Below are 14316 nucleotides of genomic sequence, written 5' to 3' on the forward strand. Positions count from 1 at the left end.
GTAGTCTAGTGGTTAGGTGGCAGGTAGTCTAGTGGTTAGAGTGTAGAGGTGGCAGGTAGTCTAGTGGTTAGGTGGCAGGTAGTCTAGTGGAGAGGTGGCAGGTAGTCTAGTGGTTAGAGTGTAGAGGAGGCAGGTAGTCTAGTGGTTAGAGTGTAGAGGAGGCAGGTAGACTAGTGGTTAGAGTGTAGAGGAGGCAGGTAGTCTAGTGGTTAGAGTGTAGAGGAGGCAGGTAGCCTAGTGGTTAGAGTGTAGAGGTGGCAGGTAGTCTAGTGGTTAGAGTGTAGAGGTGGCAGGTAGTCTAGTGGTTAGGTGGCAGGTAGTCTAGTGGTTAGAGTGTAGAGGTGGCAGGTAGTCTAGTGGTTAGGTGGCAGGTAGTCTAGTGTAGAGGAGGCAGGTAGCCTAGTGGTTAGAGTGTAGAGGTGGCAGGGTAGCCTAGTGGTTAGAGTGTAGAGGAGGCAGGTAGCCTAGTGGTTAGAGTGTAGAGGTGGCAGGTAGCCTAGTGGTTAGAGTGTAGAGGTGGCAGGTAGCCTAGTGGTTAGAGTGTAGAGGTGGCAGGGTAGCCTAGTGGTTAGAGTGTAGAGGAGGCAGGTAGCCTAGTGGTTAGAGTGTAGAGGTGGCAGGTAGCCTAGTGGTTAGAGTGTAGAGGAGGTAGGTAGCCTAGTGGTTAGAGTGTAGAGGAGGTAGGTAGCCTAGTGGTTAGAGTGTAGAGGAGGCAGGTAGACTAGTGGTTAGAGTGTAGAGGAGGCAGGGTAGCCTAGTGGTTAGAGTGTAGAGGCGGCAGGTAGACTAGTGGTTAGAGTGTAGAGGAGTTAGGTAGACTAGTGGTTAGAGTGTAGAGGAGGTAGGTAGTCTAGTGGTTAGAGTGTAGAGGAGGTAGGTAGCCTAGTGGTTAGAGTGTAGAGGAGGCAGGTAGACTAGTGGTTAGAGTGTAGAGGAGGCAGGGTAGCCTAGTGGTTAGAGTGTAGAGGCGGCAGGTAGACTAGTGGTTAGAGTGTAGAGGAGTTAGGTAGACTAGTGGTTAGAGTGTAGAGGTGGCAGGGTAGCCTAGTGGTTAGAGTGTAGAGGAGGCAGGTAGCCTAGTGGTTAGAGTGTAGAGGAGTTAGGTAGACTAGTGGTTAGAGTGTAGAGGTGGCAGGGTAGCCTAGTGGTTAGAGTGTAGAGGAGGCAGGTAGCCTAGTGGTTAGAGTGTAGAGGAGGCAGGTAGTCTAGTGGTTAGAGTGTAGAGGAGGCAGGTAGTCTAGTGGTTAGAGTGTAGAGGAGGCAGGTAGCCTAGTGGTTAGAGTGTAGGGACGGCAGGTAGCCTAGTGGTTAGAGTGTAGAGGAGGCAGGTAGTCTAGTGGTTAGAGTGTAGAGGAGGCAGGTAGACTAGTGGTTAGAGTGTAGAGGAGGCAGGTAGCCTAGTGGTTAGAGTGTAGAGGAGGCAGGTAGCCTAGTGGTTAGAGTGTAGAGGAGGCAGGTAGCCTAGTGGTTAGAGTGTAGAGGAGGCAGGTAGCCTAGTGGTTAGAGTGTAGAGGAGGCAGGTAGCCTAGTGGTTAGAGTGTAGAGTAGGCAGGTAGCCTAGTGGTTAGAGTGTAGAGGAGGCAGGTAGCCTAGTGGTTAGAGTGTAGAGGAGGCAGGTAGCCTAGTGGTTAGAGTGTAGAGGAGGTAGGTAGCCTAGTGGTTAGAGTGTAGAGGAGGCAGGTAGCCTAGTGGTTAGAGTGTAGAGGAGGTAGGTAGCCTAGTGGTTAGAGTGTAGAGGAGGTAGGTAGTCTAGTGGTGAGAGGAGGCAGGGTAGCCTAGTGGTTAGAGGAGGCAGGTAGCCTAGTGGTTAGAGGAGGCAGGTAGCCTAGTGGTTAGAGTGTAGAGGAGGCAGGTAGCCTAGTGGTTAGAGTGTAGAGGAGGTAGGTAGCCTAGTGGTTAGAGTGTAGAGGAGGCAGGTAGCCTAGTGGTTAGAGGAGGCAGGTAGCCTAGTGGTTAGAGGAGGCAGGTAGCCTAGTGGTTAGAGGAGGCAGGTAGCCTAGTGGTTAGAGGAGGCAGGTAGCCTAGTGGTTAGAGGAGGCAGGTAGCCTAGTGGTTAGAGTGTAGAGGAGGTAGGTAGCCTAGTGGTTAGAGTGTAGAGGAGGTAGGTAGCCTAGTGGTTAGAGTGTAGAGGAGGCAGGTAGCCTAGTGGTTAGAGTGTAGAGGAGGTAGGTAGCCTAGTGGTTAGAGTGTAGAGGAGGCAGGTAGCCTAGTGGTTAGAGTGTAGAGGAGGTAGGTAGCCTAGTGGTTAGAGTGTAGAGGAGGCAGGTAGACTAGTGGTTAGAGTGTAGAGGAGGTAGGTAGTCTAGTGGTTAGAGTGTAGAGGAGGTAGGTAGTCTAGTGGTTAGAGTGTAGAGGAGGTAGGGTAGTCTAGTGGTTAGAGTGTAGAGGAGGCAGGTAGCCTAGTGGTTAGAGTGTAGAGGAGGCAGGTAGCCTAGTGGTTAGAGTGTAGAGGAGGCAGGTAGCCTAGTGGTTAGAGTGTAGAGGAGGCAGGTAGACTAGTGGTTAGAGTGTAGAGGAGGCAGGTAGTCTAGTGGTTAGAGTGTAGAGGAGGCAGGTAGCCTAGTGGTTAGAGTGTAGAGGTGGCAGGTAGTCTAGTGGTTAGAGTGTAGAGGTGGCAGGTAGTCTAGTGGTTAGGTGGCAGGTAGTCTAGTGGTTAGAGTGTAGAGGTGGCAGGTAGTCTAGTGGTTAGGTGGCAGGTAGTCTAGTGGAGAGGTGGCAGGTAGTCTAGTGGTTAGAGTGTAGAGGAGGCAGGTAGTCTAGTGGTTAGAGTGTAGAGGAGGCAGGTAGACTAGTGGTTAGAGTGTAGAGGAGGCAGGTAGTCTAGTGGTTAGAGTGTAGAGGAGGCAGGTAGCCTAGTGGTTAGAGTGTAGAGGTGGCAGGTAGTCTAGTGGTTAGAGTGTAGAGGTGGCAGGTAGTCTAGTGGTTAGGTGGCAGGTAGTCTAGTGGTTAGAGTGTAGAGGTGGCAGGTAGTCTAGTGGTTAGGTGGCAGGTAGTCTAGTGTAGAGGAGGCAGGTAGCCTAGTGGTTAGAGTGTAGAGGTGGCAGGGTAGCCTAGTGGTTAGAGTGTAGAGGAGGCAGGTAGCCTAGTGGTTAGAGTGTAGAGGTGGCAGGTAGCCTAGTGGTTAGAGTGTAGAGGAGGTAGGTAGCCTAGTGGTTAGAGTGTAGAGGAGGTAGGTAGCCTAGTGGTTAGAGTGTAGAGGAGGCAGGTAGACTAGTGGTTAGAGTGTAGAGGAGGCAGGGTAGCCTAGTGGTTAGAGTGTAGAGGCGGCAGGTAGACTAGTGGTTAGAGTGTAGAGGAGTTAGGTAGACTAGTGGTTAGAGTGTAGAGGAGGTAGGTAGTCTAGTGGTTAGAGTGTAGAGGAGGTAGGTAGCCTAGTGGTTAGAGTGTAGAGGAGGCAGGTAGACTAGTGGTTAGAGTGTAGAGGAGGCAGGGTAGCCTAGTGGTTAGAGTGTAGAGGCGGCAGGTAGACTAGTGGTTAGAGTGTAGAGGAGTTAGGTAGACTAGTGGTTAGAGTGTAGAGGTGGCAGGTAGCCTAGTGGTTAGAGTGTAGAGGAGGCAGGTAGCCTAGTGGTTAGAGTGTAGAGGAGGCAGGTAGCCTAGTGGTTAGAGTGTAGAGGAGTTAGGTAGACTAGTGGTTAGAGTGTAGAGGTGGCAGGGTAGCCTAGTGGTTAGAGTGTAGAGGAGGCAGGTAGCCTAGTGGTTAGAGTGTAGAGGAGGCAGGTAGTCTAGTGGTTAGAGTGTAGAGGAGGCAGGTAGTCTAGTGGTTAGAGTGTAGAGGAGGTAGGTAGCCTAGTGGTTAGAGTGTAGAGGAGGCAGGTAGACTAGTGGTTAGAGTGTAGAGGAGGCAGGGTAGCCTAGTGGTTAGAGTGTAGAGGCGGCAGGTAGACTAGTGGTTAGAGTGTAGAGGAGTTAGGTAGACTAGTGGTTAGAGTGTAGAGGTGGCAGGGTAGCCTAGTGGTTAGAGTGTAGAGGAGGCAGGTAGCCTAGTGGTTAGAGTGTAGAGGAGTTAGGTAGACTAGTGGTTAGAGTGTAGAGGTGGCAGGGTAGCCTAGTGGTTAGAGTGTAGAGGAGGCAGGTAGCCTAGTGGTTAGAGTGTAGAGGAGGCAGGTAGTCTAGTGGTTAGAGTGTAGAGGAGGCAGGTAGTCTAGTGGTTAGAGTGTAGAGGAGGCAGGTAGACTAGTGGTTAGAGTGTAGAGGAGGCAGGTAGCCTAGTGGTTAGAGTGTAGAGGAGGCAGGTAGCCTAGTGGTTAGAGTGTAGAGGAGGCAGGTAGTCTAGTGGTTAGAGTGTAGAGGAGGCAGGTAGCCTAGTGGTTAGAGTGTAGGGACGGCAGGTAGCCTAGTGGTTAGAGTGTAGAGGAGGCAGGTAGTCTAGTGGTTAGAGTGTAGAGGAGGCAGGTAGACTAGTGGTTAGAGTGTAGAGGAGGCAGGTAGCCTAGTGGTTAGAGTGTAGAGGAGGCAGGTAGCCTAGTGGTTAGAGTGTAGAGGAGGCAGGTAGCCTAGTGGTTAGAGTGTAGAGGAGGCAGGTAGCCTAGTGGTTAGAGTGTAGAGGAGGCAGGTAGCCTAGTGGTTAGAGTGTAGAGTAGGCAGGTAGCCTAGTGGTTAGAGTGTAGAGGAGGCAGGTAGCCTAGTGGTTAGAGTGTAGAGGAGGCAGGTAGCCTAGTGGTTAGAGTGTAGAGGAGGCAGGTAGCCTAGTGGTTAGAGTGTAGAGGAGGCAGGTAGCCTAGTGGTTAGAGTGTAGAGGAGGTAGGTAGCCTAGTGGTTAGAGTGTAGAGGAGGCAGGTAGCCTAGTGGTTAGAGTGTAGAGGAGGCAGGTAGCCTAGTGGTTAGAGTGTAGAGGAGGTAGGTAGCCTAGTGGTTAGAGTGTAGAGGAGGCAGGTATCCTAGTGGTTAGAGTGTAGAGGAGGCAGGTAGCCTAGTGGTTAGAGTGTAGAGGAGGCAGGTAGCCTAGTGGTTAGAGTGTAGAGGAGGCAGGTAGCCTAGTGGTTAGAGGAGGCAGGTAGTCTAGTGGTTAGAGGAGGCAGGTAGTCTAGTGGTTAGAGTGTAGAGGAGGCAGGTAGCCTAGTGGTTAGAGTGTAGAGGAGGCAGGTAGCCTAGTGGTTAGAGTGTAGAGGAGGCAGGTAGCCTAGTGGTTAGAGTGTAGAGGAGGCAGGTAGCCTAGTGGTTAGAGTGTAGAGGAGGCAGGTAGCCTAGTGGTTAGAGGAGGCAGGTAGTCTAGTGGTTAGAGGAGGCAGGTAGTCTAGTGGTTAGAGTGTAGAGGAGGCAGGTAGCCTAGTGGTTAGAGTGTAGAGGAGGCAGGTAGCCTAGTGGTTAGAGTGTAGAGGAGGCAGGTAGCCTAGTGGTTAGAGTGTAGAGGAGGCAGGTAGCCTAGTGGTTAGAGTGTAGAGGTGGCAGGTATTGGACCAGTAACTTGAAAGGTTGCTGGAACGAATCCCAGAGCTGACATGGTAAAAATCATAGCTAGCAGTATAGCTAGTAGTATAGCTAGTATAGCTAGCAGTATTGCTCGTATAGCTAATAGTATAGCTAGCGTTATAGCTAGCAGTATAGCTAGGATAGCTAGGATATCTAGCAGCATAGCTAGTATAGCTAGCAGTATAGCTAGTAGCATAGCGAGCAGTATAGCTAGTAGCATAGCTAGCAGTAAAGCTAGCAGTATAACTAGTATAGCTAGCAGTATAGCTAGTATAGCTACAATAATTAGTATAGCTAGCATCAAACTTAGTATAGCTAGCAGCATAGCTAGTATAGCTAGCAGCATAGCTAGTATAGCTAGCAGTACAGCTAGTATAGCTAGCAGTACAGCTAGTATGGTTTGGTCTACTCACAGTGAGTCCTTCAGGTCAAACTCTATGGGAGACGGGGGTCGTTTAGGTGACTGCCAGAACAAACCTGCAGAACAAGGACAGAGATGAGAAGACAGGACAATGTCATGGCAACAGGTTATCTATAGACATAAAGGTGCTAAAAGCTCTTTGTTTTGGGTGTGGATTGACGACAACAGGTTATCTATAGACATAAAGGTGCTAAAAGCTCTTTGTTTGTGAGAGAGATACTCACTGCCGTCCTTTAACCGAGTGTCCAGGGGAAAGGAGTGTAGCAGCTGTAGAGCCTATATGAGAACACACACACACACACACACGGAAACAAGGTTATGGTGTGTGTGTGTGTCTCATTGTGTGTCTGCTGTCAGTGTGTGTGTGTGTGCATGTGTGTGTGTCTCCTGTCAGTGTGTGTGTGCGTGTGTGTGTGTCTGCTGTCAGTGTGTGTGTGTGTGTGTGTGTGTCTGCTGTCAGTGTGTGTGTGTGTGTGCTGTCAGTGTGTGTGTGTGTGTGCTGTCAGTGTGTGTGTGTGTGTGTGTGTGTGTGTGTGTGTCTGCTGTCAGTGTGTGTGTGTGTGTCTGCTGTCAGTGTGTGTGTGTGTGTCTGCTGTGTGTGTCTGCTGTCAGTGTGTGTGTGTGTGGGGGGGGCAGTAACGTTACCTTTCTCTTGAAGTACTTGTCGAATTTGAGGCGTGCCAGGATGACACAGTGTTCCCATTGGCTGGGCCGTCGACTCAGCAGCTTGACAACCTGGAACGCCCCCTCCAGAGTCTCCCTCTGCTGCATCCTCTACACACACACACACACACACACACACACACACACACACACACACACACACACACACACACACACACACGCACACACAGACGCACACACACACAGACAGACACACACAGACACACACAGATGCAGAGACACACACAGACGAACACACACACACAGACGAACACACACACACAGACGAACACACACACACAGACAAACACACACACACAGACGAACACGAACACACACACACACACACACACACAGACGCAAAGACACACATCAAACACAATGCAGTTTTCTTCCCTATAATAATGAACAAATGGTGTTAATGTACTGTCTGTCCCACACCTCAGTGTTAATTTACTGTCTGTTATCCTCCCACACCTCAGTGTTAATTTACTGTCTGTTAACGTCCCACACCTCAGTGTTAATTTACTGTCTGTTAACGTCCCACACCTCAGTGTTAATTTACTGTCTGTTAACGTCTGTCCCACACCTCAGTGTTAATTTACTGTCTGTTACTGTCTGTCCCACACCTCAGTGTTAATGTACTGTCTGTTAACGTCCCACACCTCAGTGTTAATTTACTGTCTGTTAACGTCCCACACCTCAGTGTTAATGTACTGCCTGTTACTGTCTGTCCCACACCTCAGTGTTAATGTACTGCCTGTTAACGTCCCACACCTCAGTGTTAATTTACTGTCTGTTACTGTCTGTCCCACACCTCAGTGTTAATGTACTGTCTGTTAACGTCCCACACCTCAGTGTTAATTTACTGTCTGTTAACGTCCCACACCTCAGTGTTAATGTACTGCCTGTTACTGTCTGTCCCACACCTCAGTGTTAATGTACTGCCTGTTAACGTCCCACACCTCAGTGTTAATTTACTGTCTGTTACTGTCTGTCCCACACCTCAGTGTTAATGTACTGTCTGTTAACGTCCCACACCTCAGTGTTAATGTACTGTCTGTTAACATCCCACACCTCAGTGTTAATTTACTGTCTGTTACTGTCTGTCCCACACCTCAGTGTTAATTTACTGTCTGTTAACGTCCCACACCTCAGTGTTAATGTACTGTCTGTTACTGTCTGTCCCACACCTCAGTGTTAATTTACTGTCTGTTACTGTCTGTCCCACACCACAGTGTTAATGTACTGTCTGCTACTGTCTGTCCCACACCTCAGTGTTAATGTACTGTCTGCTACTGTCTGTCCCACACCTCAGTGTTAATTTACTGTCTGTTACTGTCAGTCCCACACCTCAGTGTTAATGTACTGTCTGTCCCACACCTCAGTGTTAATGTACTGTCAGTCCCACACCTCTGTGTTAATGTACTGTCTGTCCCACACCTCAGTGTTAATGTACTGTCTGTTACTGTCTGTCCCACACCTCAGTGTTAATGTACTGTCTGTCCCACACCTCAGTGTTAATGTACTGTCTGTTACTGTCTGTCCCACACCTCAGTGTTAATTTACTGTCTGTTAACGTCCCACACCTCAGTGTTAATGTACTGTCTGTTACTATCTGTCCCACACCTCAGTGTTAATGTACTGTCTGCTACTGTCTGTCCCACTCCTCAGTGTTAATGTACTGTCTGTTACTGTCTGTCCCACACCTCAGTGTTAATGTACTGTCTGTTACTGTCTGTCCCACACCTCAGTGTTAATGTACTGTCTGTTAACGTCCCACACCTCAGTGTTAATGTACTGTCTGTTAACGTCCCACACCTCAGTGTTAATGTACTGTCTGTTAACGTCCCACACCTCAGTGTTAATGTACTGTCTGTTAACGTCCCACACCTCAGTGTTAATGTACTGTCTGTTACTGTCTGTCCCACACCTCAGTGTTAATGTACTGTCTGTTACTGTCTGTCCCACACCTCAGTGTTAATGTACTGTCTGTTACTGTCTGTCCCACACCTCAGTGTTAATGTACTGTCTGTTAACGTCCCACACCTCAGTGTTAATGTACTGTCTGTTAACGTCCCACACCTCAGTGTTAATGTACTGTCTGTTAACGTCCCACACCTCAGTGTTAATGTACTGTCTGTTAACGTCCCACACCTCAGTGTTAATGTACTGTCTGCTACTGTCTGTCCCACACCTCAGTGTTAATGTACTGTCTGTTACTGTCTGTCCCACACCTCAGTGTTAATGTACTGTCTGTTAACGTCCCACACCTCAGTGTTAATGTACTGTCTGTCCCACACCACAGTGTTAATTTACTGTCTGTTACTGTCTGTCCCACACCTCAGTGTTAATGTACTGTCTGTTAACGTCCCACACCTCAGTGTTAATGTACTGTCTGTTAACGTCCCACACCTCAGTGTTAATGTACTGTCTGTCCCACACCTCAGTGTTAATGTACTGTCTGTTACTGTCAGTCCCACACCTCAGTGTTAATGTACTGTCTGTTACTGTCTGTCCCACACCTCAGTGTTAATGTACTGTCTGTTAACGTCCCACACCTCAGTGTTAATGTACTGTCTGTTAACGTCCCACACCTCAGTGTTAATGTACTGTCTGTTACTGTCTGTCCCACACCTCAGTGTTAATGTACTGTCTGTTAACGTCCCACACCTCAGTGTTAATTTACTGTCTGCTACTGTCTGTCCCACACCTCAGTGTTAATGTACTGTCTGCTACTGTCTGTCCCACAACTCAGTGTTAATGTACTGTCTGTTAACGTCCCACACCTCAGTGTTAATGTACTGTCTGTTAACGTCCCACACCTCAGTGTTAATTTACTGTCTGCTACTGTCTGTCCCACAACTCAGTGTTAATGTACTGTCTGTTAACGTCCCACACCTCAGTGTTAATGTACTGTCTGTTAACGTCCCACACCTCAGTGTTAATGTACTGTCTGTTACTGTCTGTCCCACACCTCAGTGTTAATGTACTGTCTGTTAACGTCCCACACCTCAGTGTTAATGTACTGTCTGTTAACGTCCCACACCTCAGTGTTAATGTACTGTCTGTTACTGTCTGTCCCACACCTCAGTGTTAATGTACTGTCTGTTAACGTCCCACACCTCAGTGTTAATGTACTGTCTGTTAACGTCCCACACCTCAGTGTTAATGTACTGTCTGTTAACGTCCCACACCTCAGTGTTAATGTACTGTCTGTTAACGTCCCACACCTCAGTGTTAATGTACTGTCTGTTACTGTCTGTCCCACACCTCAGTGTTAATGTACTGTCTGTTAGTCTGTCCCACACCTCAGTGTTAATGTACTGTCTGTTAACGTCCCACACCTCAGTGTTAATGTACTGTCTGTTAACGTCCCACACCTCAGTGTTAATGTACTGTCTGTTACTGTCTGTCCCACACCTCAGTGTTAATGTACTGTCTGTTAACGTCCCACACCTCAGTGTTAATGTACTGTCTGTTACTGTCTGTCCCACACCTCAGTGTTAATGTACTGTCTGTTACTGTCTGTCCCACACCTCAGTGTTAATGTACTGTCTGTTAACGTCCCACACCTCAGTGTTAATGTACTGTCTGTTAACGTCCCACACCTCAGTGTTAATGTACTGTCTGTTACTGTCTGTCCCACACCTCAGTGTTAATGTACTGTCTGTTAACGTCCCACACCTCAGTGTTAATGTACTGTCTGTTAACGCCCCACACCTCAGTGTTAATGTACTGTCTGTTACTGTCTGTCCCACACCTCAGTGTTAATGTACTGTCTGTTAACGCCCCACACCTCAGTGTTAATGTACTGTCTGTTAACGCCCCACACCTCAGTGTTAATGTACTGTCTGTTACTGTCTGTCCCACACCTCAGTGTTAATGTACTGTCTGTTAACGTCCCACACCTCAGTGTTAATGTACTGTCTGTTAACGTCCCACACCTCAGTGTTAATTTACTGTCTGCTACTGTCTGTCCCACACCTCAGTGTTAATGTACTGTCTGTTAACGTCCCACACCTCAGTGTTAATGTACTGTCTGTTAACGTCCCACACCTCAGTGTTAATGTACTGTCTGTTACTGTCTGTCCCACACCTCAGTGTTAATGTACTGTCTGTTAACGTCCCACACCTCAGTGTTAATTTACTGTCTGTTACTGTCTGTCCCACACCTCAGTGTTAATGTACTGTCTGTTAACGTCCCACACCTCAGTGTTAATGTACTGTCTGTTACTGTCTGTCCCACACCTCAGTGTTAATGTACTGTCTGTTAACGTCCCACACCTCAGTGTTAATGTACTGTCTGTTAACGCCCCACACCTCAGTGTTAATGTACTGTCTGTTAACGTCCCACACCTCAGTGTTAATGTACTGTCTGTTAACGTCCCACACCTCAGTGTTAATGTACTGTCTGTTAACGTCCCACACCTCAGTGTTAATGTACTGTCTGTTACTGTCTGTCCCACACCTCAGTGTTAATTTACTGTCTGTTACTGTCTGTCCCACACCTCAGTGTTAATTTACTGTCTGTTAACGTCCCACACCTCAGTGTTAATGTACTGTCTGTTAACGTCCTACACCTCAGTGTTAATGTACTGTCTGTTACTGTCTGTCCCACACCTCAGTGTTAATGTACTGTCTGTTAACGTCCCACACCTCAGTGTTAATGTACTGTCTGTTAACGTCCCACACCTCAGTGTTAATGTACTGTCTGTTACTATCTGTCCCACACCTCAGTGTTAATGTACTGTCTGTTACTGTCTGTCCCACACCTCAGTGTTAATTTACTGTCTGCTACTGTCTGTCCTACACCTCAGTGTTAATGTACTGTCTGTTAACGTCCCACACCTCAGTGTTAATGTACTGTCTGTTAACGTCCCACACCTCAGTGTTAATTTACTGTCTGTTACTGTCTGTCCTACACCTCAGTGTTAATGTACTGTCTGTTAACGTCCCACACCTCAGTGTTAATGTACTGTCTGTTACTGTCTGTCCCACACCTCAGTGTTAATTTACTGTCTGTTACTGTCTGTCCCACACCTCAGTGTTAATTTACTGTCTGTTAACGTCCCACACCTCAGTGTTAATGTACTGTCTGTTAACGTCCCACACCTCAGTGTTAATGTACTGTCTGTTACTGTCTGTCCCACACCTCAGTGTTAATGTACTGTCTGTTAACGTCCCACACCTCAGTGTTAATGTACTGTCTGTTAACGTCCCACACCTCAGTGTTAATGTACTGTCTGTTAACGTCCCACACCTCAGTGTTAATGTACTGTCTGTTAACGTCCCACACCTCAGTGTTAATGTACTGTCTGTCACTGTCTGTCCCACACCTCAGTGTTAATGTACTGTCTGTTAACGTCCCACACCTCAGTGTTAATTTACTGTCTGTTACTGTCTGTCCCACACCTCAGTGTTAATTTACTGTCTGTTAACGTCCCACACCTCAGTGTTAATGTACTGTCTGTTAACGTCCCACACCTCAGTGTTAATGTACTGTCTGTTAACGTCCCACACCTCAGTGTTAATGTACTGTCTGTTAACGTCCCACACCTCAGTGTTAATGTACTGTCTGCTACTGTCTGTCCCACACCTCAGTGTTAATGTACTGTCTGTTAACGTCCCACACCTCAGTGTTAATGTGCTGTCTGTTAACGTCCCACACCTCAGTGTTAATGTACTGTCTGTTAACGTCCCACACCTCAGTGTTAATGTACTGTCTGCTACTGTCTGTCCCACACCTCAGTGTTAATGTACTGTCTGTTAACGTCCCACACCTCAGTGTTAATGTACTGTCTGCTACTGTCTGTCCCACACCTCAGTGTTAATGTACTGTCTGTTAACGTCCCACACCTCAGTGTTAATGTGCTGTCTGTTAACGTCCCACACCTCAGTGTTAATGTGCTGTCTGTTAACGTCCCACACCTCAGTGTTAATGTGCTGTCTGTTAACGTCCCACACCTCAGTGTTAATGTACTGTCTGTTAACGTCCCACACCTCAGTGTTAATGTACTGTCTGTCCCACACCTCAGTGTTAATGTACTGTCTGTTACTGTCTGTCCCACACCTCAGTGTTAATGTACTGTCTGTTACCGTCTGTCCCACACCTCAGTGTTAATGTACTGTCTGTTAACGTCCCACACCTCAGTGTTAATGTACTGTCTGTTACTGTCTGTCCCACACCTCAGTGTTAATGTACTGTCTGTTAACGTCCCACACCTCAGTGTTAATGTACTGTCTGTTAACGTCCCACACCTCAGTGTTAATGTACTGTCTGTTAACGTCCCACACCTCAGTGTTAATGTACTGTCTGTTAACGTCCCACACCTCAGTGTTAATGTACTGTCTGTTAACGTCCCACACCTCAGTGTTAATGTACTGTCTGTTAACGTCCCACACCTCAGTGTTAATTTACTGTCTGTTAACCTCCCACACCTCAGTGTTAATGTACTGTCTGTTAACCTCCCACACCTCAGTGTTAATGTACTGTCTGCTACTGTCTGTCCCACACCTCAGTGTTAATGTACTGTCTGTCCCACACCTCAGTGTTAATGTACTGTCTGTTACTGTCTGTCCCACACCTCAGTGTTAATGTACTGTCTGTTAACGTCCCACACCTCAGTGTTAATGTACTGTCTGTTAACGTCCCACACCTCAGTGTTAATGTACTGTCTGTTACTGTCTGTCCCACACCTCAGTGTTAATGTACTGTCTGTTAACGTCCCACACCTCAGTGTTAATGTACTGTCTGTCCCACACCTCAGTGTTAATGTACTGTCTGTTAACGTCCCACACCTCAGTGTTAATGTACTGTCTGTTAACGTCCCACACCTCAGTGTTAATGTACTGTCTGCTACTGTCTGTCCCACACCTCAGTGTTAATGTACTGCCTGTTAACGTCCCACACCTCAGTGTTAATGTACTGTCTGTTAACGTCCCACACCTCAGTGTTAATGTACTGTCTGTTAACGTCCCACACCTCAGTGTTAATGTACTGTCTGTTACTGTCTGTCCCACACCTCAGTGTTAATGTACTGTCTGTTAACGTCCCACACCTCAGTGTTAATGTACTGTCTGTCCCACACCTCAGTGTTAATGTACTGTCTGTCCCACACCTCAGTGTTAATGTACTGTCTGTCCCACACCTCAGTGTTAATGTACTGTCTGTTAACGTCCCACACCTCAGTGTTAATGTACTGTCTGTTAACGTCCCACACCTCAGTGTTAATGTACTGTCTGTCCCACACCTCAGTGTTAATGTACTGTCTGTCCCACACCTCAGTGTTAATGTACTGTCTGTCCCACACCTCAGTGTTAATGTACTGTCTGTTAACGTCCCACACCTCAGTGTTAATGTACTGTCTGTTAACGTCCCACACCTCAGTGTTAATTTACTGTCTGTTACAGTCTGTCCCACACCTCAGTGTTAATGTACTGTCTGTTACTGTCTGTCCCACACCTCAGTGTTAATGTACTGTCTGTTACTGTCTGTCCCACACCTCAGTGTTAATGTACTGTCTGTTAACGTCCCACACCTCAGTGTTAATGTACTGTCTGTTAACGTCCCACACCTCAGTGTTAATGTACTGTCTGTTAACGTCCCACACCTCAGTGTTAATTTACTGTCTGTTACTGTCTGTCCCACACCTCAGTGTTAATGTACTGTCTGTTAACGTCCCACACCTCAGTGTTAATGTACTGTCTGTCCCACACCTCAGTGTTAATGTACTGTCTGTTAACGTCCCACACCTCAGTGTTAATGTACTGTCTGTTACTGTCTGTCCCACACCTCAGTGTTAATGTACTGTCTGTTA

At 47.5% G+C, this 14316-nt stretch overlaps 1 protein-coding gene across 1 annotated transcript in view; it reads right to left on the reverse strand.

The window, feature by feature from the left end:
* The window catches only part of LOC135532181 (ubiquitin-like modifier-activating enzyme 6), a gene marked incomplete at its 5' end in the record, with an annotated part of 60613 nt that overhangs the window by 25959 nt on the left and 20338 nt on the right, over positions 1–14316 (reverse strand). The window contains 3 exons of the mRNA XM_064959794.1: positions 5826–5889; positions 6058–6109; positions 6479–6607. Of these exons, the coding sequence (XP_064815866.1) occupies positions 5826–5889; positions 6058–6109; positions 6479–6607 (245 nt within the window). The remainder of the gene's footprint in view (positions 1–5825; positions 5890–6057; positions 6110–6478; positions 6608–14316) is intronic.

The sequence above is a fragment of the Oncorhynchus masou genome, unplaced genomic scaffold (genome assembly GCF_036934945.1).
Source record: "Oncorhynchus masou masou isolate Uvic2021 unplaced genomic scaffold, UVic_Omas_1.1 unplaced_scaffold_1758, whole genome shotgun sequence".
Taxonomy (NCBI): Eukaryota; Metazoa; Chordata; class Actinopteri; order Salmoniformes; family Salmonidae; genus Oncorhynchus; species Oncorhynchus masou.